Source organism: Meleagris gallopavo, chromosome 21, assembly GCF_905368555.1.
Source record: "Meleagris gallopavo chromosome 21, MGAL_WU_HG_1.1, whole genome shotgun sequence".
Taxonomy (NCBI): domain Eukaryota; kingdom Metazoa; phylum Chordata; class Aves; order Galliformes; family Phasianidae; genus Meleagris; species Meleagris gallopavo.
This window is the reverse complement of record NC_139424.1, coordinates 4440437-4456466: the sequence shown is the minus strand read 5'-3', so window position 1 is coordinate 4456466 and position 16030 is coordinate 4440437. Positions and strand designations below refer to the sequence as shown.

General features: G+C 45.2%; 3 protein-coding genes, 1 long non-coding RNA gene and 1 other non-coding gene across 8 annotated transcripts in view; 3 read left to right on the top strand and 2 right to left on the bottom strand.

Annotated features, from left to right (window-relative positions):
- Positions 1–169: 169 nt before the first annotated feature.
- On the bottom strand, positions 170–6991 carry LOC100548822 (schlafen family member 13-like). Its single transcript, XM_010721751.4, has 5 exons — positions 6823–6991; positions 4166–5277; positions 3598–3726; positions 2191–2914; positions 170–1903 (listed from the first exon to the last, which is right to left on the bottom strand). The coding sequence occupies exons 2-5, from the start codon at positions 5268–5270 to the stop codon at positions 1105–1107; spliced, it is 2757 nt and encodes a 918-aa protein (XP_010720053.1). The 5' UTR covers positions 5271–5277; positions 6823–6991; the 3' UTR covers positions 170–1104.
- Positions 6024–8667, top strand: LOC146543017 (uncharacterized). Its single transcript, XR_014887528.1, has 2 exons — positions 6024–6112; positions 8260–8667. It is a non-coding gene; the product is annotated as an uncharacterized LOC146543017 (long non-coding RNA).
- LOC116217365 (Z30 small nucleolar RNA) lies at positions 7177–7274 on the top strand. Its single transcript, XR_004161822.1, has one exon. It is a non-coding gene; the product is annotated as a Z30 small nucleolar RNA (small nucleolar RNA).
- Positions 8668–9336: 669 nt separating the features above from the next.
- Positions 9337–11876, bottom strand: PEX12 (peroxisomal biogenesis factor 12). The gene is made up of 3 exons (XM_010721752.4): positions 11604–11876; positions 10764–11308; positions 9337–10185 (listed from the first exon to the last, which is right to left on the bottom strand). The coding sequence occupies exons 1-3, from the start codon at positions 11727–11729 to the stop codon at positions 9786–9788; spliced, it is 1071 nt and encodes a 356-aa protein (XP_010720054.2). The 5' UTR covers positions 11730–11876; the 3' UTR covers positions 9337–9785.
- Positions 11837–16030, top strand: part of AP2B1 (adaptor related protein complex 2 subunit beta 1) — a 64969-nt gene continuing 60775 nt past the window's right edge. For 2 of the 4 annotated variants that reach the window (XM_010721759.2, XM_010721757.2), the window contains exons 1-2: positions 11837–11973; positions 14641–14698. In XM_010721759.2, the coding sequence (XP_010720061.1) occupies positions 14662–14698 (37 nt within the window). In that variant the 5' untranslated portion in view covers positions 11837–11973; positions 14641–14661. The other 2 variants (XM_010721758.2, XM_031556410.2) reach the window with 2 other exon arrangements.

Sequence of the window (16030 nt, the reverse complement as noted above, 5' to 3'; positions counted from 1 at the left end):
CAGTTTCAAAATATCTAACAACACTCAAATGAACGTGCAAGGATGTGAAAATCAGCTAGATGAAGAGGCAGCACTAATGAGATAAGCTGAGGTTTACACCAGGAGCCCACAGAGGGCCCAACAGGGAATACTGAAAACATCTGATGAAGGAAGAACAAGAAGCCACCAGTTGGCAATCACGTTACAATTTTATTGTACAAACATCCGCAATCAAGCATAGATTCTCTATGCGTGCTATGCATATCACAAATAAGACATCCCTGCTTTAGTCTGCAGCAGGAGAACAGAAATCTAAGTGCACAGTAAATACGATACTCTGCAGTGATCTGAAAGTACATTAAAATATTTCTGATCATAGTACATGTTAGTGACATTCCTGTGATAAGCATGGCATGATTAAGCGACTGACATGTGGAAGACAAGAAGGGAATCGTGCAGATAGTCTTCCCTAGTTAATGACTACGGAAAAAAGGAAGGTGCCTCCAGCTTCCAGAAGTAAGAGAAGCAAGAATGTTTGTGCTAATAGATTTGACAGTCTGAGGCAAGTTTACTTCAAGGCTAATTCCAGATGGGTACTGTGTCTTATTTTAACTATATCTAACATAATCATTGGTGTCTTGTAATCATAAAGGGACCAGCTGAGCCGCAGGCCATTCTGTAGTGGAAAACAATATGAAAGTCCACGGCTTGTTTTCAACCAGCCTTCAATTTTAGATATCCAGTTTTAGGAATTTTGGATCTGTTCTCTGAAGGGACTTTGCAATTAAGAGTTTTGCCTAACTGGCATGTCTAAAACCAAGACAGAAGTACTAGCGATACCTAAGGTCAGAATTGCAAAGCTGGTACAACAACTAGGTGGTTCTAACCCATAGTGACTTGCTGAAGTTGAGTGGGAAGTTATCTTGTTAATGCTTTTTCTGTGTGTATTAGTTAAAACAGAAGGACAGAATGGACAGAAGGCTTCATTTTCTACTTCCCTGGGTATCTGAGTTTGTTTTTTTTTTTCTTTTTTTTTTTTTTTTAATAAAAAGGGCTTTCAATTCTGGATGCCTGAGCTGTCCAGTAGTTTTTTTTCTGAGCAGTACTATTGGAAACAGCTCACTCTTATACCATATCCCAGTGCTCACGTAACAAGTGCATATTTAAATTAGCTCTGGATGCTACAGATACTAATATATTATTTAAAACTTCATGTTGTGTGGGAAGGGGATAAGGAATAATAGCAAACACAATCATTCTTTCTAAGCCAGAGAAACGACGGAAGCTGTCTAGAATAGTGTACTCCTCTAGCCCTTCATCCATTTGTCTTGGTAATATATTTAACTTACTCAATGCTTTACTCAGTATTCCACTGTATGCCTGTACTTCGTCACTGTTGTAGCACAGAATAGCTATATCTTTCTCAGAGTAACCACTTTTAAGATAATTATGACAATGCTTTGCCACATACTCTGCTATTTCATTTCTGACTTTCATATCTACTATTTTAAAGTAGCCTTTGACACCATGAGCACATGTGGCTGTATGTAACAACCTCCGTAAACGTGCTTGTGGAATACCTACAGTAGGATTCTCTACAATCTCTTCCATTGTATTCTTTAGATAGCAATAAATACTGTTAGCATTACGAACCACCTTGGTTAGCATCTCCACAGGATCATGCTGTCTTGGTTCTGGAAGACCAGTGGAGAAGCAGTGAGTTGTCTGCAAGTAGTCCAAGAAAATCCACAGAAAGCCAGGCTCAGAGAGCTCTGGTGATGAAGTCAAAGCCAATGCCTTTTGATACCAATCACCATTCTCATCTCGGAAATTCTGTGCTTCATCAATTATTATGTGCTTCACGTAACTATAGCTGTTCTTCAAAAAGGCTACTCTTGTCACAGCTTGGCAGATGTTCTTCTTTCTACAAGAAATGCAAGTGGATTTAAAACAGTCTCTGTGCATGGTAAACTACTAGTTATACTTGATGAGAACAAAATAATGCCAATGGTATTTTAATTACATTTATTAGTAGATATTAGGGATGTCAAGATTAAAAAATGAGCCTTACTAAAAATACATTCCAAGTACATATTTTGAAAGCTGCAATGGTGATGAACACCTAGCACACAAAATCTAATCGGTGCTCAGCTATTTTAAAAACCGTTGGTCAAATAACATGTTGAAAAAATAACAGGAGTAAAGACTTACCTCACAAAGTCTTTCAGAGGTTTGTTCTCACATATGTAAAGAACCTCCTGTTGTTTGCATTTAAACATATTCCTTATTTTCTCTATGACTTTGAGGGCCACAACAGTTTTTCCTGTTCCCGGTAGACCATAAACATACAGCCTCTTAGTTTTGTGGAGATTTTCTGACAGCAGCTGGTATTGTTCAATGGTCAAGAGGTTCAAAACCTCAAAGCCAACAGAGTCACTCAAGAAAGATCTGAAATTCAGTAAAACTATGATGAGAGAATGCAAGAGGTTTTTCAAGTTGATGCTGTTGATTAAGCCGTAGTTTTGAGGATACAGTTTTTGAACATTCACATCCCATTCTTCTCCATAGCTAAAGCTGCGAGGCAAAGTCAGTAGCTTTGGTATTACACACAGTTTGTGAGTATAACCTCCGGTATTGACTAATTTCTTCTTCAGCATCCAGGCTGTGCGTCTTGAGTAGTGAAATAAAGCCTCAGAGGGATGTTTACATACTGTATAGAGGATAGGTGGCCTACCCTTGGCTGCTAGGAGAACATCACAGATTATGCCTTGGTTTTCTGACAAGCCAACCTCAACAGCCCAGCTTCTAGAAAATATCACAACTCCTTCAAAAACATCCTTCAGCTGTTCATCCATTAAACTCTTCAGGCCTTGGTGCTCTTGGAAGAGATCTTTAATGAGTTTTTCTGGAGTATATATTAGGCTGTGGGATTTCACTATCAATGCAGAACACAAGAAGTAGTTGGTGTTAATATAAAGTATAAAAATCCAGCCCTCTAAAATGATGCTGAGAGGATTAATACTGGTGGAAGACCATAAATACAGATCCTAGCTGCCTGAAAGCCCTTTTCATGCATTTCTAGATATTTTTTTTTTTTTTTTAAATACTGAGTTATCTGATGATGCATTATTTACATTTCCTACTAAAATACTAAAGATGCCAGCACAGGGTCAGCTTATTCCTGCCATGCTTAGGTAAACCAGCCTAGCAGACAGATTAACAAACAGCTCAATAGAAAAGTCCCTGGACACCTGGCTGATCTTGTAGTGCCACAGAAATTCTGCTCTTTTCCCAGGCTCTGTCATTTTACATATTTTGGGCTGATTCCAAGTGAACCTACCCTACTATCTTCCCCACTTCTCAATAGACTGTGAAAAACTGGCACAGCTGTGCTCTCTGTCCCCAGAGATGTTCAGCTAGCTGAGCTCCATCATGTATACATGTCGATATCAGTCCTTGGGGAAGGGGCACCAACCTGTGGATGCAGTGTTGCCATCAGATCTGCAAACCATTTCCACCTCCCTCACCTGTTTAAATACTTTCTTCAAACTCCTTGATCATATCCTTGGGATTCATTTTGTAGACCTATCAGTCAGTGAAAGCAATGCGTATACCTACTTGGAAACAGTTGCTCACAAAGATCATCCAGGTTGTCAAGGCCCTGGTGTGAGTAAACTGACTTGGCACAGGGTGGCCCCTCTGTCACACTAAGCTCTAGCTTAAAGGTCTCAGAAAATTCTGATAGATCTGGAAAAGAGAAATGAAAACACAATATAGCATGAGCTGTTGCTGCCCCTTAGTGCAAGGTGTACAAACCATCCTCACGCTGGTTTTAAACCTTTTATTCTTACTTAAAATAACAAATGTGATAAATAAACAGGAGGAGAGGACAACAGCTGATTAGCAGTGAATAGACTCCAGTTATAGATCATGGAGTTATTCTTGGTCTTCTTGTCTCTTTAACTTCTGTTGTGATCTCTAGTTCTATTAGTGATACTCCTTTCATTGCCCAAGAACTGGCCAATGAACAATCTCTGTCTACAGCTTTCTGCCTGCCAGGCTGGTAGCAACACTGGAGAGAGACCCTAAGAGGCAGGAGGACCAAGACAGTTTGGACCAAATCCAACCTAAAGAAAACCAAAGGAAATACCAAAATCAGGAGTGGATTATTCTGAGTTTTATGGACCTGGATCAGCAGAGATCATCCACGAAGCCCATTCATTTGCTTTCAGTCTCCTGATAGTGCCTCCGTCGAACAGCCATGACTGCGGATCTTCTGAAAACACTACACAAGTAAATGGTTCAACCTTCACAGCACAGACATAGCCATAGTGCTCTACAGCCTCATTATACACTTTGAAGATTTTGTATTCATGCGTTATCTGGTGTTCATATCCACTTTTGCAGAAATGGAAGATGGTTAATTTTTCCTGATAAACAGAATCAATTAGGTTTCTTAGATTTTCAAGGCCCTCATCATCACTTTTGAACCCCTGTACCACCCTGTTATCATCCACACCAATCCACAAATACCCGCCACATGCATTTGCAAATCCAGAGATGTAGTGAGGTAATATCTCTTTAACACGAGTGAAAAATTTTTCAGTGGAAAAGTGCTTAAATTCTATGTTCCCTGACTCTGTGAAATTCAATGTCTCTCCACACTGCAGCTGATCCCTATTAAACAATTCAGCAGCAGTGTTATTTATAATATGCATATCTTCTTCAGCAGCCATTGTCGTCTTTTTTTTAGCAGGTGCTCTTGTGCTATGTTCTGCCCTAGCTTTATTTTGCTTTTCTTCAAGGAAAAACAAAGCTTCAGTAGGGGTCATGTGGGAAAGAGAAGCACCACTTCTTGTATACAACCCACTACTGAGGCTACAGATACGTGGCTTTGCAGAACTAGAGGTTGAGGATATCTTTTCGCTGTTCCATGTCTTAATAAAAATCAAAAGGTAGTTATCCTGCTGTTCAAAGTCCAGGTATTTTGTCAAATCCGGAAATAAAAGAAGAGAACGAAAAATATCTTGTAAATCCAGTCCGATCTCATCTCTCTGAAAGTCGTAGTTTTCATTTTCTATCTCTGCTTTTACCACACCTCCTCCAGAGTTTAGCAAGGCACACACTGCAGAGGCAAGGATGTGTTTTTGATCTTGTTTTGAATTTTTTGGCATCTTTTTTCTTGCTTTCTCACCAAAAGTTATTTTTCCAACACACAAAACTATTTCAGGATACTGTGTTGCTGCATCAACCCAGACCAGCCGCTGCAGCTGATGGTCCTCATGAGCCATTTTGTGCCTGGAACAATTGTTTAAAGAAAAAACTGCTTACCATTTATGTCAAAACATCACACTTCCAAATGCTCTCAAAAAAAAAAAAAAAAAAAAACCACATTAGCTTAACAGCAGCTACTCTCCAAACAGCAAATACAGAGATGAGAGGTGAAACAAATTGTAATAATTTGTTCTCCCAAATGGGTCCCAACCTTTGGTTTCTGGGAGTTTTTGTGCTTTTCCCATGCTACTTCCCCTACTCAGAGTACAGCAGCCTGCAACAACCCAGAGCAGCAGCACCCACTGCAGCGCAGCACGGAGCTCCTGCCACTTCCAAAACAGAGAGCTTGCCTGAAATCCACAGGCCGCCATCTCTCTCCTCTCTTATATCCAGTCTCAGCCTCCTCCCTGTTATATGGAAGCCATTTCTCCTTGTCCCATCACATAGACTCTAAGAGACCATCTCCTTTCTCACAGCCCCTTTAGATACTGGAAGAAATCACAAGCGAGCAACTGTTAGTTTAACTATTGTACCAAGTCATGGACATACTTTTCCTTTCAAAGCACTGATAGGTTAGTTTTTATTTCTTGCATCATTTGCAGTACTTATTTCCCTCTTGTTATTCAGAGGAATACAAAAGCTCATAGCTCCCTTTTCGAAAGAAAAAGCTGCTACGCAATGGCCTCACAAGGCGGGCCCGCCCCTCAACCGCGCAAGGCGGGAAACGCTCGCGTCGGCGCCTCGCCTTCCTATTGGCGAGCTCCTGAGTCAGTAAGTAGAACCGCGTGTTGCCATTGGATGTGAACCGGCGGGGGGGCGGGACGACGCTGTGAGTTCCTGCTGTGCGCGTGGGGTCTGGGTGAGTGGAGCGCTGAGGGGAGCGGGGGAAGGAAGGGCTGCAGAGGGGGTGCGGGGCTTGGGAGGCGACTGGGGGACTCAGGGGAAGGGATCAGGGCCTGGCTGGCAGGGATGAGTGCGTGGAGATGGGAACTGCAGTTCAGATGGGTGGCTTGGGGGGGAATTAAGATAGGCCTGGGGGCCCTTGGATGGCTGCTGCGGGGTTCTTTGACAGGGTTTTCATCCGCTGTTCAGCCTGGTGCTGGGCCTTTCTGGCACCTCAGCTCATGGTTACTGTATCTCACCTGCAAAGCATGCTTTAGCCCCTTATCTGTAATAGTAGGCACTGCTAAGGGGATAGAACATGCTGCACCTGTAGATGAGTAACATAAGCCACCTCCTTCTACCTGTTGCACTCCTGTGTGTGAGGTGGAGTTTTAATTAAGTTTGAAGCCAATGGAGCAGCAGTAAAAGGGGTCTTTGTGTGCAGCAGGAGACACATGTTCGTTGAGCAGCAGTGTTTAGGAAGAAGAAATTGAGAGCTTTTCCTTCTCCATTTCTCATTTGGCTTTGTCACACATGCAGCTGAACACACAAGCTCTATGAAGGAGTGAAAGCCAGCACACTGATGGCACAAAGTACCACCTCTACAGCACTGCCATGTCAGGGAGTTGAGTATAAATAACGAGCAGGTAGACTGACAGTTATATACAGAAGGAAAAGTCAACTCACCCAGCTAGTGAAGGGGCTCTCTGGCTATGCAGCACTCCTTCTCAAACAGCAGTCTAAGTCCAAAAGATGTTCTCCTTTCTCTAGCTGGCCCTTATATACACTTCTCTGGGTCCACCCCTTCTGGTCACGTGGGGAGCACAGGTGCAATTTGTGCTCCCTGGGCCAGCGACAACCCTTTGTTAGGTGTTCAGTCACTACGTCAACCCTTGGGCTGACACGGTGGTGTTTTGTTTTCATTTGTTTTACTTCCTTTCTTCTTTTCTAGAAGCAAACAAGCATCTGGAACTAGAACTTATCTGTCCTAATTTCTGGCCTGGGAGCAAATTTCTTGTTGAACGGAAACAGATTTGCCCAAAGCAATGATGAGTGAAGTATTCTCTGAACTGGTATTGCTGAGACTTTTTGTCTTTGCTCTGACCAGGGCATGATCACGTAATCTTCTCTCTGAGCTTATTTAGGCTAAGCTCTTCTAGAGCAAACAACTTTGCTGCTACTTGAAATCCAAAAAAAATAGTGAGGAAAAAAAACATAGGTTTTTTTTTTTAGCAGTAGAAAAAATATTGATTTGAAAACTGGGTTGTACAAATAGCTGTTTAGATTTGCGTATCTTGCTGCAATATCAGATTTAGTACAGAGCCTTGCAGTGAGAGAGGTTTCTTGGCTTTTCTCCTATGTGTGACATGGCTTTCAGATCTCCAGGTGCTACAGCCTCTGTATCCTCTGCACTTGTAAATGCAATGTAGACTCTGTAAAATGGAGTTTGACATTTTTTCCGGTAAAGAACTTATTAGCAGTTCTTTACCAGAAAAAATCTCATCAGCCCTATTATCATCTAGTGATTACTAGCACTGATGCAGTGAACAGCATTTCTAGTCGTGAGCTCTGTTGTCAGGAGTGGCTCTGGTGCTCTGCTCTCATGCTGTCTGTTGGGTGTGAGATGGAGAGGAGCTGGTGAAGAAGTCATTCAGCTGCTTCTCTTCTGGTAGGGCTGAGGATGTTGAAATGCAGCTATTAGAGAAAGAATATGCCTAATGTAGTATTCCTCTAAGCTCTTCATTGGAGATGGTTTTTATTACATGTGGATTTTCAGAAAGAAAATTACTGACGAGGTTTCAAATGACTTCTCTGATGTCATGAGACCCTCTAAAAGATTACCTGGATTCTTAGGTACCTATTGAGGTAACCAGAAACAGTGACACCCAGAATGCCTGGTAGGTGCTGAGGGGGTTTTAATTTCTATTTTCGAAAACACAGCAACTTTTCACTGACACCTGATTCAGTAGTTAGGAATTAGTGATGGGCTGTACTGATCTGAATCCATGGGACTGCAGAGGGATGAAGTGCAGCCCTTTCGGGGAGGAGAAGAGCTTGAGCTAATCAAACAAGTACAAAAAAAGATACGGGGCCACTGTAATGCAGTTTTTTATTCTCTTCCAGGTTTTGGTGCCAGCTTTATGTTCATTTCTCTCTGCTTGTGGAGAAGGAAGCTTCTATGGGGGATGTATCTAGGAGTACAGTTACAGTGATTCTCTTCTAAGGAGAAGGCATGTCGTTTCTGATGAGGAAGTGTGGAAGGCAACTCAATTGTTAGTGCTTTCTCTCTTTCTCTCTTTCTCTAGATTTGCTAAGAATGTGGCTTAGCTTTGCTGGGTGTTCTAAAACAGATTTGCAAAGACAAATTCCGACAATGCTGTGTTGTGCAATTCCAGTGCCACTGCTAATGTTGATGTAATTGTATTAATAATATCATGCACTGAGGATGCTTTGGTTGTGACCATAGACCTCACAGTTCATATTTAAACTCAAAGGTTGGTTTAATAAAGCTGATGGTCCTTTACAAATAAATTTGTCTGTCTTTAGACCTTATGGCAATTATAACACAGTGGAAAAGCAGATAAAATGTAATTCACATTAGTTTCACAGCTTTGTTTTAGAGCAACAAACCTGAACAGATATTAATTTGTCTGTTAAGGACAGGCCAGTCAGAAGCAGTCAAATTCAAGTTGATATTCTTCAGCGACCTGCAGGAACGTTAAACATCTACCAGGTAACTGCTAGCCTGTCACTGCTTAATGGGCTTGATGTTAGTCAGATAGGCATTAAAGAGCTATTTAACATTCAAAAGAGTAATTACAGCTGTTCAGACCTGGGAGACTCAGATGTGGGTGATTCTTTGCAGGAAGGATGGTGCAGAGTTTGCCCATGTAATTTGTGCAGCAAGTTTTGCTTCACGTCTCAGAATCACAGAATGGCCAGGGTTGGAAGGGACCTCAAGGATCATGAGTCTCCAACGCCCCACCACAGCCAGGGCCACCAACCTCCCCGTTTCATACTAGACCAGGCTGCCCAAAGCCCCATCCAACCTGGCCTTGAACACCTCCAGGGATGGGGCATCCAAAAATGTCCTAAAATTTCAAAGTAATAGTTAATTCAGAGACATTAAAGATTCCCAGCACACGAAACACTAATCTTGTACCCACAACCCTCATCTGCAAAGATGAATCGCCAGCAAACTTTTTCCAATCATCAAAAATTTATTTGGTTTCTTGATCAAGAAAGAATTTTGCTTTATAAAAGCAGGTAACAACAGAATCAGAGACTTATTTAACAATTAATCAATTGGCACAGCTGCTGCTTTAAGTTGGTTTGTCATTTTGTCATTTCTCTCCCTTGTAGAGAAAAGGTATCCTCCCTCTTCTATCCCTGCCTATATTTCAACTCTTGTTTCTATAAAGAGTCAGAGGTTTTAATTTAGAACTGTTGGTGGGAATTAAGGACATCATTCAGAGGTGAGTAGGAGCAGACCTCCACATGCAGCTCGAACCTTGGGCCCCTTTCCTTCGTTACTTTCTCCCCTTCTTTTGAGGGAGTCACAGAGCAGCGTTCAGCTGCCCAGCAGTGCAGCACCACACTGAATACCCAGCCGCTATCCTCAGAGATCTCTGACGCACAGCGCAGCTCTTTCAGCTCTCAGGAGAGTACAGTTTGACAAGGTGCTGGAGCTCTGTGGCATAGCCTGTGATTGGGCAGCGCTGGTGAGTCTTCACATAATTGTACACACAGCGGTAGCAAAACACAAAGCCGGACGTGGACAGGGCTGTGGCATTGACTCGGATTTTGTGGCACAGAGGGCACACTGTCTTCAGTTTGGGTAAGAGAGCTGAGCCCACCCCGTGGTCCAGATGCACAGGGGGTGGAGGAGTAGGGAGCGCTGTCAGAGATTTGATAGTTTCTTGGTTTTCAGAGGAGTACCACCAGTCCAGGAACTGGAGGAAGAACACACATACAGACAGCCCGGTGGACAGCGAGAAGGCGATGCCACCCAAAGCTTTCCTCACTGCTGACTGCACTCGTGTTTTAATGCTGCAGCAGGGAGAGAAGATATGGAGAAATAATTAGTACTGTGCATTAGTCCATCTGCAAACTGAGAAAGAGTTGGGGAGAAAAGCACTGCTTTTTACAGCTTAACACTAAGCTGTGACATCAGGGCATCTGGTGTTGGTAACAAAGTATCTGCTAGGATGTTTTTCTCAGGTCTTTGTAGGCTAAGAAAGCCTCAGGTCATGCGCCAACTAAATTAGAAGAGTTTGGATTGAAGGGGCTGAGACCATAGATCATTTCGCTCATGGATCATCCTTTTACAGAACATTAAGCATGCTTATGTCTTAGTTGCAGCTCACAAAAAAGTAACTAAGTTTCCATCCTCTTAGCAGAATTGTTGCAGTCAACTTTCCTTTTTAGAAACATGTAGGTAACAGAACAGGATGGAGGTTAGAATGTAAAAAAACCAATCAATTTTATTACCAGTAAATCCTGTAAAGCTAATCCCTGCTACGTGTTTCCACATTTTCACTACTTATATTCCTTCCAGAGCGTGTTTTGAGAGAAGGAAACTTAATCTTGAAGGTCAGTAACACTCTGGAATGCAGCTGCTGACATACCTGTGTGTTTGACTCGAGGCTGCTACAGGAAGTTTCTTCTCCAGGGCCTGGATATCCTCTGCAGTCAGTCTCACCAGGCGAACGCCAGCCAGCCGCAGCAAGGGGGAATGATGCTGAGCCTTCCCAAGGATGTAGCACAATTGCTGGATCAGAAACCAGCCCTCCCAGGCCATGTTTACAAAAGGGTAGGCAGCTAGAAAGGCTCGGTAAAAACGCTTCCAGGAGGATGATGGAGGATGGATGGAGTACTCATCCTCTTCCCTAAGGCTGGACACGAGCTTCTCTAGCTTTCCTTTTAGGTAAGGAACGAGAATCAGCAACAGGAGAGACTTCCAGTGCTGCTTCTTTGGCAGGCCAGCAGTGGCCAAAGGTTGCTGTTTGCAATCTCCTGTCGGTATCCTCTTTAAGCTATAAAAGTTCTCAGAAAAGGAGGCACTGCACCTGGCCAAGTAGTGCTGCTGGAGCAGAAAATCCAGAAGGACATAGATCTCATCAAACCTGCGCCAGAGGAGGCCGTACCGGCCAGGATTAGACTCAGCAAGCACCTGCAGTGAAAGAGACAGCAGGGATGGATCTGGGAGTGCTGTGAGTTATGCCAAAGCTGCTCTGGTAGCTTATGAGAATCACAGAATCGTTAAGGTTGTAAGAGGCCTTTCAGGTCCCCAAGTCCAACCCCAGCCCACCGCGCCCACTGACCACAGCCCTCAGTGCCACACCTCCATGGTTCTGGAACACCTGCAGGTCAGACTCCCCCCAGCCCCGGGGCAGCTGTGCTGAGAGGCAGCGGAGGTGAGGCCCGGGGGGTTTCCTGCCCTGAACTCCCTCCCTTCAGGCCCTTACCTTGACCAGGTGCAGTAGGGCGGGCTTCACGGCCGCCATCAGGCTGTCCTGAGCCACCGCCTCGAAGATGGAGGGCCGGTCATCACCGGCCGCCTCGGCCGTCAGGTGGGCGCCCAGCTCCGCCATGCCGCCCGCCCCGCCCCGCCTCAAGGGGGCGCTGCGACTCCCACCCCGTTGCGGAGGCCGAGCGGGCGGCGCTCCGCCTTCTTCCCTCACCCCTCTATGGTGGAGGGGCGCGGCCGCTCTAGGCGGGGGGAGTTTTTCTTCTCGCTCCTCGCGAGTCCTCCCGGCTGTTCCCTTCGCTTCCGGTTCCGGTTCTGCCACCGCCCCCGCCCCGCAGCGGTGTGTCCGTCCGTTCGTCCGTCCCAGCGTGAGTGGTGCCGGGACGTGGGGAGGGAGCGTTGGGAGAGGCTGGAGGGGATACTGGGAGGAGCTGGGAGGCGCTGGTGAGGCCTTGGGAAGGGGGTTGGGGAGGGGGTGGGAGGCACTGGTGAGGTACTGGGAGGGGATGTGAGAATGGGGTTCTGAGGCAAGGTACTGGGTTGGGGGAGTGATCGCTGGTGGGGTGCTGGGAGCAACTGGGAGCAGCTGGGGGAGTGCTGGGAGCAAATGAGGGTGTTACTGGTGGAGTACTGGGAGTGGGTGGAGGCACTGATGAGACACTGGGAAGGGGTTTGGGGAGAGGGAGGGAGGCGCTGGAGGGATACTGGGAGGGGGTGTTTGGATGGAGTGAGGAGGAAATGTTGGGAGATTTTACTAGGAGGGGGTGGTGGCACTGGGGGGACACTGGGATTGGGTTGTGATCACAGGTGGGACACTGGGAGCAGGTGGGGGTCACAGCAGACCTGGGCAGGAGGTCTGGGAGGAGCCTTGAAAGGACTGATGAGTGCTGGGGGCACTGGGCAGTGGTCGAGGCTGTGGGACTGGAAAGGAAGCAGGAATGGGAATTAGCAGAGAGAGCTGCTGGGAGGCTTAGGGCTGCTCCTGCAGCTGGAGGGTATTGGGAGAGCTGTGGGAGGTGCTGGGTGTGAGGACTGGGTTCCTGCTGTCCACAGAGGTTGGCACGTGCCAGGTGGGCGGAGTGCTCAGGCAGTGCTGCCCCTGTGCTGCCAGTTTGTTTTTCACTGGTCTGTCATGTTTAAATGTCACACTGGTGTGAGCAGCATTAAGCATTGCCAGAAATTCTGGAGAAATTCCTCTGTATCTCTTCTTGTTGGTGCAGGGGGTAGGATCAGGAGCCTCTTGCAGCTCAAACGCCTTGTAGCTGTTTCTGCTTTAGCAGTTGGCAGTTGGACATGGATCTAGTAAGGAAAGGGTGACCAGCTTTAGATTTTCCCTAAAAATACAGGGCTATTTGTGACATTGTTGTACATTCTTTAGTCTTTCCAGATTTAGGTTTGTGTACAAGGAGCATTTTCTTGAGTTATTTAAAAACATGGCTATTTGTAATGCTGGGCTGTTTTGATTTGGCCTTCAGCTGAGATTTGCTGTAAACCATGTGGAGTTGTCTTGGTATATGAGACAGACTCAGCACTGCTAGCAAGCTGTCTCTTAACAACGTGTGAAGTAGCTCTGCCATAGATGAGGCACAAAATCTGTGTGCTCTGCTGGAAGAGAGCTGTTTTTCCTGAGTGTGGCAGTTTGCTGCTTATTGAGCTGAGTCTAATTTCTGTCTGTTTGAACGGAGGTGGTGAAGGCAGGTGATGAAGGCAGGTGCTGTGCTTGGCCTTATCTGGGCCCGAGTGGTTTTATCATTCTTCTTGTTTCCAAATGTGATCTGAGGTAAGAAAAAACAGCCGAATGTCCCACTTTGGGATTTAAAGGTCACTATCAAAATCCAGTGAGGGTTATTTCCTGTGTGTAGCTTTATATAACTGGGATGATGTATGTGGTGGTGGTGTGTTGTTTTTTTTTCTCCTGGATTTTCTCTATAATCTGCTCTTTTGATCACTGTTAAAGCAACACTGGACCAGCTCAGCTGAGGGATGTGCCCCAGGTTGACAGATCCACATATAATGCAACCAAGAACAGCATGGTGATGCTCAGTGCCTTCTGTGTGGCATCCTGCCAAGTGCTCTTGTAGAGAAAAACACTTAAGTGCTCTTTAGAGTTGGGCTGCAGTCCCAGGGACTGTGTCAGCAACAGAGTTGCTGAACCTGGGCTGGGTTTGTGGTTACAAGAGGTATCGAGATGGGGCAGCAGGTTGCTTATCTGCTTGGATGAGGTAATGACTGCTCTGCCTCACCATGCTGTGTGGCATGTTAAGGGTGATGGCGGTTGTGGGTGGGGGAAAAAAAAGATGCTGGTGGTGATGGTATTGGTTAAGGGATGAGGAAGGAAAGTGTTAAGAAACAGCGAGCTGGTTGCAGAGCTGGGCAGGGTCTTGGGCTTGTCCTCCTGGTGCTGAGCCAGCACAACGGGAGCAGTATGGAAGCAGACAGGCTGCATTTAGGGGAAAAATTACTTGCTGGCTTTGCTGGTCACATATAAGGTCAGAGGTACGTTTAAGAGAAGAGGGATTGAACAATAGGTAGAAAAGGATGGGGGGGGTGAATAGGAGAAAGCATGTTTTTGGTTGTTTCTAGGGTCATGGATTCTTAGCAGGCATGCAGACTGTTTCATCAAAAGCAGTAGATCTGCCCACTCCTATGCTTGTTTGTCAGCCTGTACTTGAGAATTGTTTGAGTCGTATTTGTCACAGAGCTGGCAATTGCAGGAATGAAATGATGGATCTGCACATATGTTTGGGCGATCCCTGTAATGTAATGTATTGCTAATTTGGTTCTGAGGAGCAGGGAAGTGCTGGTGGGACCACTCTCTGTGAAGCACTTGCTGGCCCAGCAGCATTTTTAAGTCCAGTCCGCAGGCATGCAGTGCAGCACTGAAATCATAACCTCATGTGAGTGTCAGAGGTGGGGTGGGAGATCTTGGCAGAGGAAGATAATTTGAAGCTTGAGAGAGCTGAAAGGTAGAGGCTTTTCTTTTCAGCCTGTTGTCAGCTCCCCGTCCTGTCTGATTCTTACATTATTCTTTTCAGGTGTCTTAAGGAACTGGAGCCATGACGGACTCCAAATACTTCACAACCAATAAAAAAGGTTGGTGTTAAGTGGGGATGGTGGATTGGAGGTAGTGAGGGGCTATTTTTACATGGCTTTTTTAGCTGCATGCAGAAGAACTCGTGCTTTTCTTTTAGCTCTGTCCCTGTTTCTCATAATCGTCCAGGAAGAAACTTCAGAAGTAGGTCACATGGTGACAAAAGACAAAACTGATGCAATATACAGATCTGTGGTGTGTTAATTGACCCATATTGATGCTTTTTTGAGCATCAGAGAATGACACATTAGGATTTGAGTGCAATTATGATCAAAAACAATGATTGAGTTATGGGCTAACAAGTTCAGGACTGAGGATGGTTGTTCAGTTGGGAATCACAGGATTGTGGTGATTGAGAAAGACTAATATTTAACATGGATGCATACGGCTCTGCCTCAAGCTGATACATAGCTAATGGGGTTTCCCATTGCTGCATCCTCCAAAGCTGCAGTGAAATACATTTGTTTTCCATGTGCTGCATTTGACATTCCCTTGGCTTTACCATATGTGCTGTGGTCACCTCTCCTCAGGAGAAACAGCAGCAGCTGAAGACTGGAAGGGGTTCTTGGGGCTGTTTTAGCCATTTACCTGCTTGCTTTGCTGGAACAACCCCAGACAGATCTCTTTTTTTTTTTTTTTTTTTTTTGCCTGAACTAGTGCTTAAACAAAGCACTGTTTATCCTAGCTCTTGCTGGCTGTGATTTAAGCCTGATGTTGCTCATCGCCTCTCCCGGAGATGTAGAAAATGGTTCATATCAATCTCTCCTTTTCAGGATGGCTGAATGTTTCTAATGAATGCTTACCAGTGAAAAATCGACAGCGTTGATCTATTTATGAGCTCATTCTGAAGCTTAATGAAACATAAATTAAGCAAATGCAGTTCGCTCCTTTCTGAGGAGCAGCTCTGCCTGTAAGTTCAGTCCTAAAGTGTCAGCCAAATGTGTTTGAGGTGACTGCAGGAGGCCAAGCTGTACTGAGCTCTGGTGAGCGAGCTGCTGTTGGCTGAGCACCACCTGGGGCATGAGCTGTGTGAGGGATGCCCACATTGCTTCCTCGGGCAGGAGGCGGTGGTCACTGCACTCTGTTCTTCAGAATGGGAACCTCTTTTCTTCTTGAAGTCCATGTTAGTCGTCTTCTGTAATGGAAACTGCTGCTCTGACGAAGTGGCATCAGTGTGTGAGAATTGAGAGTTAGGGGACAGGATGTGTTTTATGAAGACATTCTGGTGTTTATAAGGAAGGTGTTCTTCTCAGCCTTTGGTTTCTGGAGTAATACTGCTCCTTCCTGGGGAGCTGTCTGTCACCAAGGAGCCTTATCCCTCCCGCAGCTCTTGC

Excerpts from the sequence above, each read along its gene's own strand:
- LOC100548822 (XM_010721751.4), bottom strand. The coding sequence starts at position 5,270 with ATGGCTCATGAGGACCATCAGCTGCAGCGGCTGGTCTGGGTTGATGCA. Across the intron at positions 3,727-4,165 it reads GATGATCTCTGCTGATCCAG|ATCTATCAGAATTTTCTGAG; the intron begins GTCCATAAAACT and ends TCTCTTTTCCAG. Across the intron at positions 1,904-2,190 it reads CCTCTGAAAGACTTTGTGAG|AAAGAAGAACATCTGCCAAG; the intron begins GTAAGTCTTTAC and ends CATTTCTTGTAG.
- PEX12 (XM_010721752.4), bottom strand. The coding sequence starts at position 11,729 with ATGGCGGAGCTGGGCGCCCACCTGACGGCCGAGGCGGCCGGTGATGAC. Across the intron at positions 11,309-11,603 it reads CCCTACTGCACCTGGTCAAG|GTGCTTGCTGAGTCTAATCC; the intron begins GTAAGGGCCTGA and ends CTTTCACTGCAG. Across the intron at positions 10,186-10,763 it reads GCCTCGAGTCAAACACACAG|CATTAAAACACGAGTGCAGT; the intron begins GTATGTCAGCAG and ends TCCCTGCTGCAG.